Here is a 12225-nt window from a genome sequence, read left to right on the forward strand (position 1 = left end):
ACCTTGACGAGGAAAGTTTGTGATCCATCAGCCCTCAAGGCTGTCTGGCCACAACTAAGGCCTGGCAAGAGCAGCTCTCTGTATGGGGGGCATCTGCTTCATCCAAAATCCTTCACCCAGTGTGCTGCAGTCTTGTGAGGTCGAACGAAAGGCTCTTATTACTGCCTCTTTACAGTGGGAGGAGAGAAAAAAGAAAAAACACTTGACTTGTACTAATAGCCGGGAAGCCATGCTGGTCACCAAAGGTCTGAAGACGAAGCACCCTGTCAGTGCCCAGCTTGGGAAATTAGCAAATAATGTTCCCTTCCCCCTGACAAATATGTGACAGCTCGCCTTCGCCAATCATTCTCTCCTAACGTTATGATGCATGTCCTGGATCCCCACTGGAGGATACAGGCGAAGTTTACTGACCCTCAATTTACCCATGACAAATGGGGTCCCGGTAAATGTGCGTTTTCTGGGGCGCGGAAGGGGTTCATTTTAAGCAATCCTGGTTATGTGGATGTCACTGATTAGGATAAATAGCGGCTGAGTGTGTTAGGACTGCTTGCAGAACCATATTACCACAGGCCTGCATCATCGCTGGCCCTGGAGGGGATTTCTCCATGGAAACTTGGCTGAGAAAAAAAAATATATATATATATACAACAATGGCTCTGATGCAATTAGGAGTTTAAATTGGAAGAATTGTACAGTCAAATTTTTATTTATGATTTACTCCTTCACACAGCTCTATAAGTATGCAGTAAAAGGGTTGGGAGGCAACAAATGAGGCTTAAAATTTGGACTCGTTGTTTAAGATATTTGATTAAACCCATTTCATCGCTGTTTTTCTTGCCTAATAAAGCGTAAAATAAAATAAAATATCGACTCAGGTGCAGCCGTAACTTTCTCCTTTTGATTTTCCACAACCTTGCTGACAGCTGGTTCCACCACTTCTGTCCTGACCAATGGATAACCAATACATGGATTAGACAGAGGACAGGCATGTAAGCTCCAGGGGACAAGGCTCTTTTAGAAGGCTGCAAAACAAACAAAAATAGCTTCTCACTCCTTTAAAAAAGTGTCAATTAAAGAACATAAATAGGTTCCTTGAAGCAGTCAGCTACAGCTTAGTTAAGTTTTATATGGTCTGTCTGTTTGTCTCATTAGTGTTTTAAACATTCAATAGTCAATGCCGACAGGATTATTTGACATATGCTACAGGATCCTCTCTTTCCGAGAAAGGATTGTGAGTTTTGGAGCTGATCCAGGGTGCTAACCTGACTGAGGACGTGTCCCTCCGCTGTTCCAATTGACTGCAGTCTCCTCTGAGTTGACTCTTGGTAATTTGTGATAATTTCTTAAATTGACTGAGTTAAATCTCCACAATTAGGACGGTGGGGAAAGAGGAATCAACATGAAAGGAAAAAAAAACACATAAAAACAACACAGTCATGTTCTGAAGCCAAAAAGCTTTGATAGCTAGGCTTTTTGATATACACGTGTTGCTCTACGGTGATGTTTGGCGCCTATTCGACAGCGCCGTTTCACCGCACTCACTTTCCCCGCTCGTGTAACTCCGATCTATTTCTGTGTCAAGGCCATTTGTTCAAGTGCTGTGAAAGACAAAGAAAAACTGTGGTTTTAAAATGAGCTGTTTCATTTTTAAAGACACAATCCAATCTCCCCGCACTCAATTCGCTTTTTAATCTCCGAGATGAGTAGCTAACATTCTTTTCATCTCGCAATTACTGTACATATGGAATCAGCGGCACCTAATTCTGCCATTTCCCTGCCTTTTAACGGTTTCGTTCGCTCAAGCTTCACCCTCCACCATCGCACAATCACAGCGAGCCACTGCGGGAGTACGGAAGCAAAGGAGTTGGACCTGTCTGTTGGTGACTTTCGCTTTTAATTCACCACACTAATCAATTGCACCACCATTGCCTCCAGGGGTAATTGTATCCTAATACTAACTGGAAGTGAGAAGGAGCCAGGCAAGACGGAGTGGAAGAATGGGGGGAGAAAAATCAACAAAGATAGAGGGAAGGGGACACATTTCTCCAGTAAAACCTGATGGTAATCATCCCAATCCGCTTAGCCTCTGTGACTAATGGGGTCTGTTCTTAAGGGACCTGGCACTTTCACTAGGGTGCTATAGAAGCCATTAATGTCTTAACTTATACACCTTCTCAGGGCTGTTTAGTAACACACACACACACACACACACCTGCACACAAAGACTCTTTTGCACTCACACTTTCTCCCCCACTTTCATTCACTTTCAGACATACACATACACTTATGCAGTCATACTACACTCCTGTTTCATTATCCCGGTGTCTTGTTGGCCTCTGCTCCACTCCTGCTAGGGAGGTTAAACGCAGGAGAGCTGGGCCAGACTGCACGGTTGGAGGAGAAGGGGACCAACGGCTGTTTCTGAGGCTGGGGGGGGAGTGGTAGTTTTGGGGCATCAGGGAGAGCAAGGGGGACTTGATGAGAAACAGCTGCTGCAGGATGGAAAGGTCTGGATTGGGATTTTTTTTTTTTTGTTGGGGGGTGGGAGAGGGGGTTGGGGGGCCCCCAGCTTTGGCCTTGCTGTGCTCAAGGCCAGAGCTTTGCTTAAGGCTCAGGAGTGCTGAGAGGGAAGGAGGGGTCATTTCATTCTGCCCACCAGAGTTGGAACAGACAGAGGCTTCCAGGTCAGACAGGCTCTGACCCTCACAACCTCTGTCTACTCACCAATGATGACAGATAAGACCACCACTTCCTTCTGTTAGCCAAGATAATCAGATCTTTTACTCGCGGTGTGACACACACACGCTCCCTCTTTCTCTCACCCTCTCTTCCCACACTTTCTCTTTCAAATTCATGCTGATCACACATGAGAATAACTTCAGACACACTCATTCACTTAACCTAGTTATAGACGTTCTTATTTGATTCATAAAAAATGAAACCACGCTTGACTTATAAATTCAGCAAATTGCGCTAAAACATAATCTGTTATACTTAATGGCAGATATAAACGATTGGGAGAAAGATTTATCTTGAAGGGTTTTGACTGTAATTTGGCATGATACCTCACCGGATCGCGGTTACTTAACATTCATCGAACCAGATCACTTAACAAGAGCAGAGAAATTGGCTCTAGATTGCTTGACAAGTTTGGATTTTGAGAAGACTGCGTTAGCTGTGTACAATATCAGCGAGGTTTTTAAAGGGAACTTTGAGGAATCATGCTAATGTAAGTTCAAAATGTCAACTCTGTAATCTCTTTGCCTTTAAAATAATATCAAAACACCGTTAACATGCTCTTTCATAAACATTTGCTTTGTTAACATTTGCTCTTGAAAAATCTCAACTGCTCATGGCAGAAGAACAAGAAAAAAAAAATCTTGATTATATCTCTTTTATCTTCTTATATAATAGTTCTTAAGGAGAAATCCAAAATCAGTCAAAATCATTTTTGGAAAGGCTTTAAAAACAAGAGACAAGCCGGCCAGAAAAGCTTGTGTGCCACATCTCTTTATTATTGTCTAGGATAGATAGTTGAGGTCTCCACCCCAATGACAGAAGGGAGATAGAGTAGAGTAAAAGATTGGACAATACAAAGAAAAACAGGAACAGAAGGTTCTGACTCACCAGTGTAGACAAATCTCCCAGGGGCACCTTTGCAGAACTGCTTGGACTTGTAGGACAGCGTGACTTCCACAACGCCGGGGATGTGCCGAGGGGGAGTCTGAACACGGATGGCGTGGGGAGTTATCAGCTAGATTACAGAGAAAAACGAAAGGAAATCACGAGTTACCGACAAAAAACAAACAATCGACGTTTGAGAACATAATAATTTCCATGCAAGAGGGAAAGCCATTCAGGCCGCAAGGTTAAAATATATATTGGCGTCAATTAACACAAATCCACATGAGTTGATCCTGGAAGGTGAAGCCAACTGCTAGTCCGAAATTACTCCAATCTCAAAGCTGTTCATGCAGATGTTATTTCATGAACCTTGAAATCATTTCCATAATTGCATTTGGTGTTTATTTCACACAAAAGGCTTATGATTTTTTTTTTTGATTTTTTTTTTACATGGAGGTAGAAGGTGGTGCACCAAAAATGATCTTCCTGTTCGAAACATTTACTAAGAACAGAACATGTTCAACAAAACTTTCCATCAAAGTAAATGATTTAAAAGTGAAGTGGTGGAAAAAGTAAAATATATTACTTTGTTTTTGACAAACCATTGTTTGATTAATTTTAAGCAAGTTTAGTTTTACCTGCTGTTTCTCAGTACATTTCTCAGCAGAGGACTATTGGAGGCGTACCACTTTTTACAGCTATGTAAATAATCACCACTGCTGTGCTAAACTTATGTTTGTATAATCCAGTTTGAAAGCCTGCTTTCAGACCAGTTTCACCATCCAAGACTGACTGATGAGAACAAATCCTGAAGTATTTTTTTTAACAAATGTTTTATCGTACCTCACTCCATACAAGCATAGTGCCAAACACGACTTGAAGACCATCGAAAAAGTTGTCCCCGATGATGATGACGGTGGCTCCTCCAGTGGTCCATCCCTCACTGGGGCTGATAGCCTTGATGCATGGGGTGGCTGCTTATCCAAGACAAAGAGAAGAGCAAATTCAGCACCCAGGCTTTGACACTCCAGCACATGTCTCTTTTCTCTCAGACACGTTACTGAATCACCTCTACGTTCAGCCCTGCGTGTCTTTTCCCACAAAGACATATAATGGAAATTGCCCCCAGAAAAAAAAAAAAAAAAAATGATGGATTTGTCCTTTAAGGCACGAGAATCAAAATCATTTATCAGCCCGGTGGAGTGGTGTAGTTAAGCAGACCCTTCAAATGGTCCACTTCACAAAGGCTAAACGCCCAGGCTCCCCAGGAAAATGATTTGATGGAGCAAATTATGTGTCAGGGCAAATGTAGCCATCAGAATTGATTAAGCATGCACGGACATGTACAGTAAAATTTTAAAGCTGAACACATCTTAAATGAGTCAAGAAGTGGAAATGACAAGCTAAAGCTTTGCTGCTTCATGTTATTTCATTACCTTTGTTCTACAATACAGTGAAGGCACACTGCGTGTAGTTTCAGGTTTCATATCGTGAAATGCGCTCATGAATTATTCAGTATGAGATTTTATTTTTTTTTTGTTTTCTTTTTGTGATCGATTCAATCCATTTCACATTGTTTATTACAATGCTTTTCATCTGGCATGACTTCTGCTGTGCAGCTCCGCCATTCATCAACAGTGGGAGTTGTTATTATAATCTAATTTGAGTGATCTTATGCTTCACTTTCGCTGTCACTTGATGCATTGCCTTAATATGGCGTTCGGCAAAACACCATGTTTACAACAGAAATAGCATGACAGCTTGCCATAAAATAGCAATATCAAATTTAATCTATTTTCATCAATATCTTATAATATGGCGTGAAATGCGCATGTTTTCCCGCTCCTCAAAATGCGTGCAACTATTCCTGCAAGTTCTCCTTCTGTTCTTCTTTTTTTTTTTTTTTCTTACTCTCCTCCCACTGCAAGCACACTTCTATCCTCCTTTATCCCCTCCATCCAGTAAGTAAATCACAGTCAGCCATTGTTGTATGGATCACCTCAGACAAGACATCTCCCTTTGTTTGCCTTACTGTTGGGTCTGTTCAGGTCATGTTTGCTCTCTCTTTCTCTGCCCGTAAAGTGCGCACACACACATTGGTACTACAGGGAATCTGACTTTAACAGGCGCTGTTGACTTCATGCTAATCACCTCGTACAGATTTTCATTTGTGAGGCCTGGAGGAGTGACATTTGCTTTCCTTAATTGCGAAGCGGAGCGTCTGAAAGAGGACCAACCCTCCATGGGCATGCCGGGGCCCCCTCTGAGGGCCTGACCTTCATCAGTGCGGACGATTACAGCAAATAATTCACCCTTCAAAATTACTGTAAACAAATTGACTTTGGGATGAGAGAGAACGAAGAGAGGGAAGGAGGGGCAGGAAGGAGGAGGGGGGCTAGAAGGGTGCCTGATGGTGATGGTGACTGTTGGGTGGGGACGTGGGGGGGGGGGGGCAGCTGCTGCCTGAAACCTATGACGGCCTGCGCTTAGTTACGCACACGCACACACACGCACACGAGAATAGACAAACACCACCTCGGAAATCCCATCTATCACACCCCTCTCTGCATCCATATACCCCCAGCCCCACGCCTCACTCCCACGCGCAGAAGGACTCATGGAGAGGCAGTGACTGAGGCCCTAAGCCGTCCACCCTTCTGCCTGAAAATTTGCATATGTCTCAATGCACAGTCAGAGCGGGGAGCATGTGCTGAATGGGGACCGTGGCAAAGTGGATTACACAGTCAGCACAGGCGATCTGATGACAGACACGCACAGTGTGCCCCCCCACCCCGGCAGATGATAGACATCAGTTGAAGTGGACGGAGGAGTTTGCAATGTTCTGCTGCTTCACTAAGTCTTTACAAACTTTAGGATCGAAAGTAAAACAAATCAAGGGCCAGTTATCACCTTAAATTGAATCTAAATAATTTTCTGTTTTTAAACAACCACGTGCTGCAACTTTGCTACCCATTTTCAACTTTTTTTTTTTCTTGTTCTCAGTTTAGCGTTAGCCGTGGAGGAGGTCAAAGCCGATTCGAGATCTGAGCGGAGGAGCTTCTGGCTCTGGTTTTGTGACACTCAAACAGGTCTGATGTGGCCCTGTGAAGCCGTCCTTTGTTCTGCCTGCTGAAATGTGTTGTAATTGTGCTGTGGGATGTCCAGATGGTCGGTTGATAGTGCAGCTGATGGGATTATACCTTTTACCTCTCCCTGGGCCATCTGTTCCCTTTGACTCTCTCTTCTGTCTCTCTTTCTCGCTGTCTCACCCTCAGTCTCTCTCCTTTGCTTATTCCTTTTCCTCCCATCCTCTTTTCCCTTCTTTTTTCGTCCTCTTAGGCCCGGCGGTCTGGATTCGCTTGTCTTTATTGCATAAACCCTAACAGCATTACAGCCACTTGGCATGCAAATGAGTCAGGCGCTGCAGGCCCTATGCTAAGTCTCCTATATTGTCTGGGGCTCTATAATGGTGAAACTGAGCTAAGGAACGTGCGCGCATGAGTGTATGTCTATGGTTGTGTGTGTATGCGTGTGTGGGTGAGTGAGTGAGAGCATTTCTCTATTTGGTGTGTTGGAGGTGAGGGTGGGAGGGGGGTGATGTGTGTGAAAGACTCAGCTATTTGTGAGCATGTTTATGCACCTTTGAGCCTGAATCCATACATGTTTGAGTGACAGGCGGCCTCAAAGCACATTCATGTCTGAATGCATAATATGCTTGTTGTGTGACAGAGCACACAAGTGAACAAAAATGTCACATGGCGAGATTCAGACTGTCATCTGGGTGCGATCCCCTCTGAGTGCCAATAGGGGGCAGCACTTCTTGAGCCTGAGCTGCGCTCGGAAAGGATGCCTCCCTGTTCCAGCCAGTCAGACAGCCACAAAGGCTGAAAGCCTCTCGCCCTGTGAACTCCAGAGGAAGAATGTGTTGCTAATTTAAAGCACGCTGTCTGACTGTTTGCCTTCGAGTTGTCAGAGCCGCTGCGAAGGACATGGCTGGAGTTACATTTCATAAAACCGCCTCTCTCTTTTCTTTTCTTTTTTTTTTCCCTCTCCTCCCGTGCCACATCTCTGTTTGTTAAAGGTGACCCAAAACAAAGTGAGCCATCGCTGTTGATGCATGATAAATTAGTTTGTTGTAGAGCTGAGCCTGGGAGGGAAAAAAAGAAAAAAAAAAAAAAAAAAAAAACAGATCTCAACTTCTAAAGAAGAGGGAAGGTGTATTAAAGTTATTAGACAAAGACATGTTCAACTGGGCGGTTGACAATTGCTTCTTTTCTTGCTTTACGGGGCGTCACTCTGCTGCTTTGAAGAGTGCGGTGAAGAGGAGAATAAAGGATGGGTTGGGGTAACCTGTAAAGAACCCACACACACACGCACACGCCCGCACACGCCCACACACACACACAAACACCACGCACAACACACAGAAGGTCTCATGGGAGAAGGGGAACACGGAGGCAAGGGCTCAACCTCTTTAATTGCTCTCCTCATTAAGAAACTGGTTGCTAGGCGATCCACACCTATCGTGTCATAAATGTGAAACACACAAACAGAACGTCAGCGAACATAATGACTTTGGTGCTCCGGGCAGGACTTTAATTATTTGATTTTGTTCTCCAGTAGAGGAGTCATTAATAAAGACAAAAACAAATAGATTAGCTTTTTCCCCCACTAGGACTACAGAGCACCGAGATATATTAATTGTCTGCTATGTTGTTTTTTTTTGTTGTTGTTCTTTTTTTTTTTCTTTTGTATTCATCGTTGTTGTATTAAACATTACATTTGCTTTTGGTGACAGAACCATTAATGCCCATTAATGTGCAGAGAAGTTTGTTTTTAGTTCGTGGCATATATAAACTGTTTGCCTTGCCTTAATTGGCCCTCACAATTTAAATCTAAGCAATCGCACAAAAGTCAGGTTTCCCCTTCTTTTTTTAACAATATTTCAGCTGTGGGTTAGCTGCTTTCTGTAAGCCAAGGCCAGGGGGGTCGAAAGGTTACACATAGCACATTTTACTTTTCGGATTTCCCATGGTTTGGTGGTCCTTCTTTTCTCCCTTTTGGCTGAGAAGGCAATCAGTCTATCATATGGAATCAGTTGGAAGAAAAACAGTAAGTTCTGTTTTGCTCATAGGCCACCCCACCCCTCCATGCACCCACCCACCCACACACACACACACACAGAATCAGTCGAACTCCCTCTCCCCCCCCTTCCCTCTTTCTGTCTTTCTCCTTCCTCCCCCTGTTTCGACTCTCTCAGCTAAATCTGCAGAACTCCAACGGCAGGAAATTGACCTTACAGCCAAATTCTTCAGCAATTTGATCATGTTTCACTGTGGCTTTTAGGACAAATGTAGGTGCATTACCAGAGTAGAAGTAGCATAACATTTTTGAATTAGTTGTCATTCGCAGTGCAAGAATGATAAAAACTAATGCATAGTATTTCCCGTCAATGCATAACAGAAGTTCGGATGGAAGCCAGAAGCAACTCAAAAAGTGAAAAAAATAAAAATAAAAAAGATGATGGAGGAACTATTGATTCTACGGATGTAAAAGGAGCTATAGGTGTGTGATTTGAAAAATGGAAAAAGGAAAAAAAAAACTAATAGGGAAAAAAGCAGCGTAGCAAATTATAAGATGTAAAAATGTGCCTACCATTTTCCAGATAAGGAGGCGTACCTTCTGAAGGGTCGAGTCTGCGAGCCCTTCGCCCATGCTTGGAATTGTTGTGTACGAACATGTTGTCGGAAACGGCCAAGACATGGCCGTCCACGTTGACGGTCGTCGATACGACAACCTGCGAGAGGAGCAAGATGTAGTTTAGCAAGATACAAGACAAAAATTCAGGCTTTGAAAAACGGATTGCATACAGATAAAGACATGGAGCCTTGAATCTTTTCCCATTTTGTTACATTACAGTCACAAACTAAGTGTGGTTTGACGCCTAAATGCCTGAAAGGATTTCTAATTGTACCAAAAGAAAAAAGTATTATTTGTGTTTTTGCTGTCAGTTAGATGTTAAATTAATTTGGGATTATTATTGTGAACATTGTACAAACTATTAGTGTAAATATTGGTATGCTGTATGTATGACACAATTAGATCCACTAGACATTTAGGTACTGAAACTAACTTTTCAATTGTGGTGTGTGGATTATTTTATTCATCCTGCTGTTTCTCAAACAAAACTTTGAGATTGAGTTACTTGGAGTTACATAATAACTCCAGACAGCTATGGATGTTTTTGAACAGCTATAGCTACAATGTTTCAAATGCAGCAAAAAAAGGTTTGCCCCACAATCCCATGAGCTTTTAACCACTTTTAACAATAAGAAATCAGTGTTACAAATTAATTTCAATGTATATTTTTGTTGGTGTTCAACCTGCAGTGTTTTAAGTACAGCTAAACATTGAAATATAGTTTTATTAAACTCTTAGAAGCTTTTATCCTGTTTCATGAAAAAAGAAAATAATATTTATGTACTCATTTAAGTAATTATTTTTACATCTATGTTTATATTAACATTTTTTGTAACCTGAAGTAATCATTTAATTCAAAGTTGCATTTTAAAATACATCCACACAAATTGCAAATTCTACAATTACACCTGAATCCTTATTATATTAGTATTACTTATTTTTATTCCTTAGTTGCCTAGTGTCGCTAAAATACGTCACACCCAAAATCATAAACAACTAGCTATTAACTACATCTGTAATTCCTAAATATAGTTTTTGCTGCATAATTTGGCTCAGAGTTAAAATTATTTATTGACTTTATCAGCTAAATTCCATGCGGTCTGTCCATTGTGCACATCCATTTCCATGAATCACATGTAGTCCACACTTCGACAACTGGACACGTATCAAAGCACTTCTGATGGTAACCTTAGTATGAAAGACACATGTATCAACCAATATTTGTACTATTCATACACCGCCTTGACTTTATTTTCATCAAAACAGTTATGAAGCTTATTAGCTTTACTAGTCTATCAGGTGCTAACAGGATTACATTTGAAAAACTACAAAAACCCAGTCTGTGTTTGGGAAATAGATGGAAAAAGATGCATGTTTTTCACCCATCAAAACTCCATACATCCCAGAACACAACACAGATATGTTGTCCCCAGGGTGTTGATGGCAGCATCGTGCTGTGGGACAGAGTTTATGGGAAATAGATTAAAGTAAATATAGAGTAATTTGGGAACACTGACTGTTAAAGGTTGCAGAAGACTTTAGGCTGGGACAGAGGTTCAGTGACCCTAAACATGCAGCCAGAGACACACTGAAGTGGTTTAGATCAACGCATATTCATTATAAGGAATATCTTAAAGACTATACCTAAATCAAATTAAAAATACTGAGATGAATTTTCCATGCAATATAATGGCGTTTGAGTTATTTTGCACAGATAAATTATTGAAAATTCTTTAACAAAAAGCAGGTGGGATTGCGGCGAATAGAAGGTGGATTTCCACAGTATGTACTAATCTTAATAAAACTGCATGCCAAACCTTTCAGATAATGTGTTTATAAAAAGAAAAGCTATGCACCCCTCTGCTTCCTCTTCACTAGTTTGCACTTGTGTTGGGCCATCACGTTAAACTGCAATAAATTGCATTCCAGTTTGTAGTTTTAATGTGACAGAATGTAAAGCAGTTCTGGGCAATGTAGGATATAATTAAGTAAATAGATTAATACATGAAGAAAATGAGCAACTGCTCCCCAGAGAGGAGCATACCTTTGTAAGTACTGCCAAACCTGTCGAAGTGATTGTTCTCCTTGGAAATATTGCATTACCATTAGTTTTCCTGCTCCTTCCTTTGTTTTTAATGCCCTACTTTTAGAGAGATTGACTGGAATACAATTTTCATTTATCTACATCCCGAACTGTCATCATGACTAAAACTCAGAAATATTGATCAGCTTTTCCACCAACTCTGAATACGGTAGGCCCTTTCCTTTTAAAATATTACCGGAGTCATTAACAGCCAGGCCGTACGCCATCCCCATCACTCAGCAAACATTTTACCAGGATCATATTCCAAACCACACTCCATATTTTATATCGCTTATTTTTGTTGTTGTTTTTTGGCTACCACACTCCAAACAAGCAAACCTGCATGTGAATGGCCAAAGTGTTTTCTGAGCCGGAAACAGAGAGCCCCTCTCAGGTTTTGCTTCGCCGGTAAGTGACCTCGGTGTGGCGCTGGAATTTAGGGGGGTACTTTTTTTTTTTTTTTTGGTGGTGGGGGGGTTAAGAAAGGTGGGGGTGTAAAGGGAAGGTGGAGGGAGAAGGGGAAGTGAAAGAGCTCCATTCTTGTGAGCAGGTTCAGAGCTGGGCCAAGGAGAGGATGATGGATTGGGCCCTTTCTGGCCTCCAGCTGGTTTTGGGGGGTAATAAGTAGAGTCGAAGGCATGTAAAATACACAACTTTGGCCAGAGAAATACCTATGCAGGAACATCTGGGAAATCCATTAGGGGGTAATGGCATCTTAACTGTTATGATCATCATAATCGACGATGGAAAAAGTATTCTATTATTTCAAAACCTTCCAAAAAAGAAAAAAAAAAAAAAAAAAGAAAAAAGTTGGTTCT

At 41.8% G+C, this 12225-nt stretch overlaps 2 protein-coding genes across 5 annotated transcripts in view; one reads left to right on the top strand and one right to left on the bottom strand.

The window, feature by feature from the left end:
- The window catches only part of mgmt (O-6-methylguanine-DNA methyltransferase), a 101587-nt gene that overhangs the window by 61399 nt on the left and 27963 nt on the right, over window positions 1–12225 (top strand). The window lies entirely within an intron of this gene.
- Window positions 1–12225, bottom strand: part of ebf3b (EBF transcription factor 3b) — an 88292-nt gene that overhangs the window by 21859 nt on the left and 54208 nt on the right. For 2 of the 4 annotated variants that reach the window (XM_044136494.1, XM_044136496.1), the window contains exons 8-10: window positions 9304–9421; window positions 4468–4598; window positions 3628–3754 (exon numbers count right to left, since the gene is read on the bottom strand). In XM_044136494.1, the coding sequence (XP_043992429.1) occupies window positions 3628–3754; window positions 4468–4598; window positions 9304–9421 (376 nt within the window). Of the gene's footprint in view, window positions 1–3627; window positions 3755–4467; window positions 4602–9303; window positions 9422–12225 lie in introns of all 4 variants that reach the window. The other 2 variants (XM_044136493.1, XM_044136495.1) reach the window with 1 other exon arrangement.

The sequence above is a fragment of the Gambusia affinis genome, linkage group LG13 (assembly GCF_019740435.1).
Source record: "Gambusia affinis linkage group LG13, SWU_Gaff_1.0, whole genome shotgun sequence".
NCBI classification, from domain to species: domain Eukaryota; kingdom Metazoa; phylum Chordata; class Actinopteri; order Cyprinodontiformes; family Poeciliidae; genus Gambusia; species Gambusia affinis.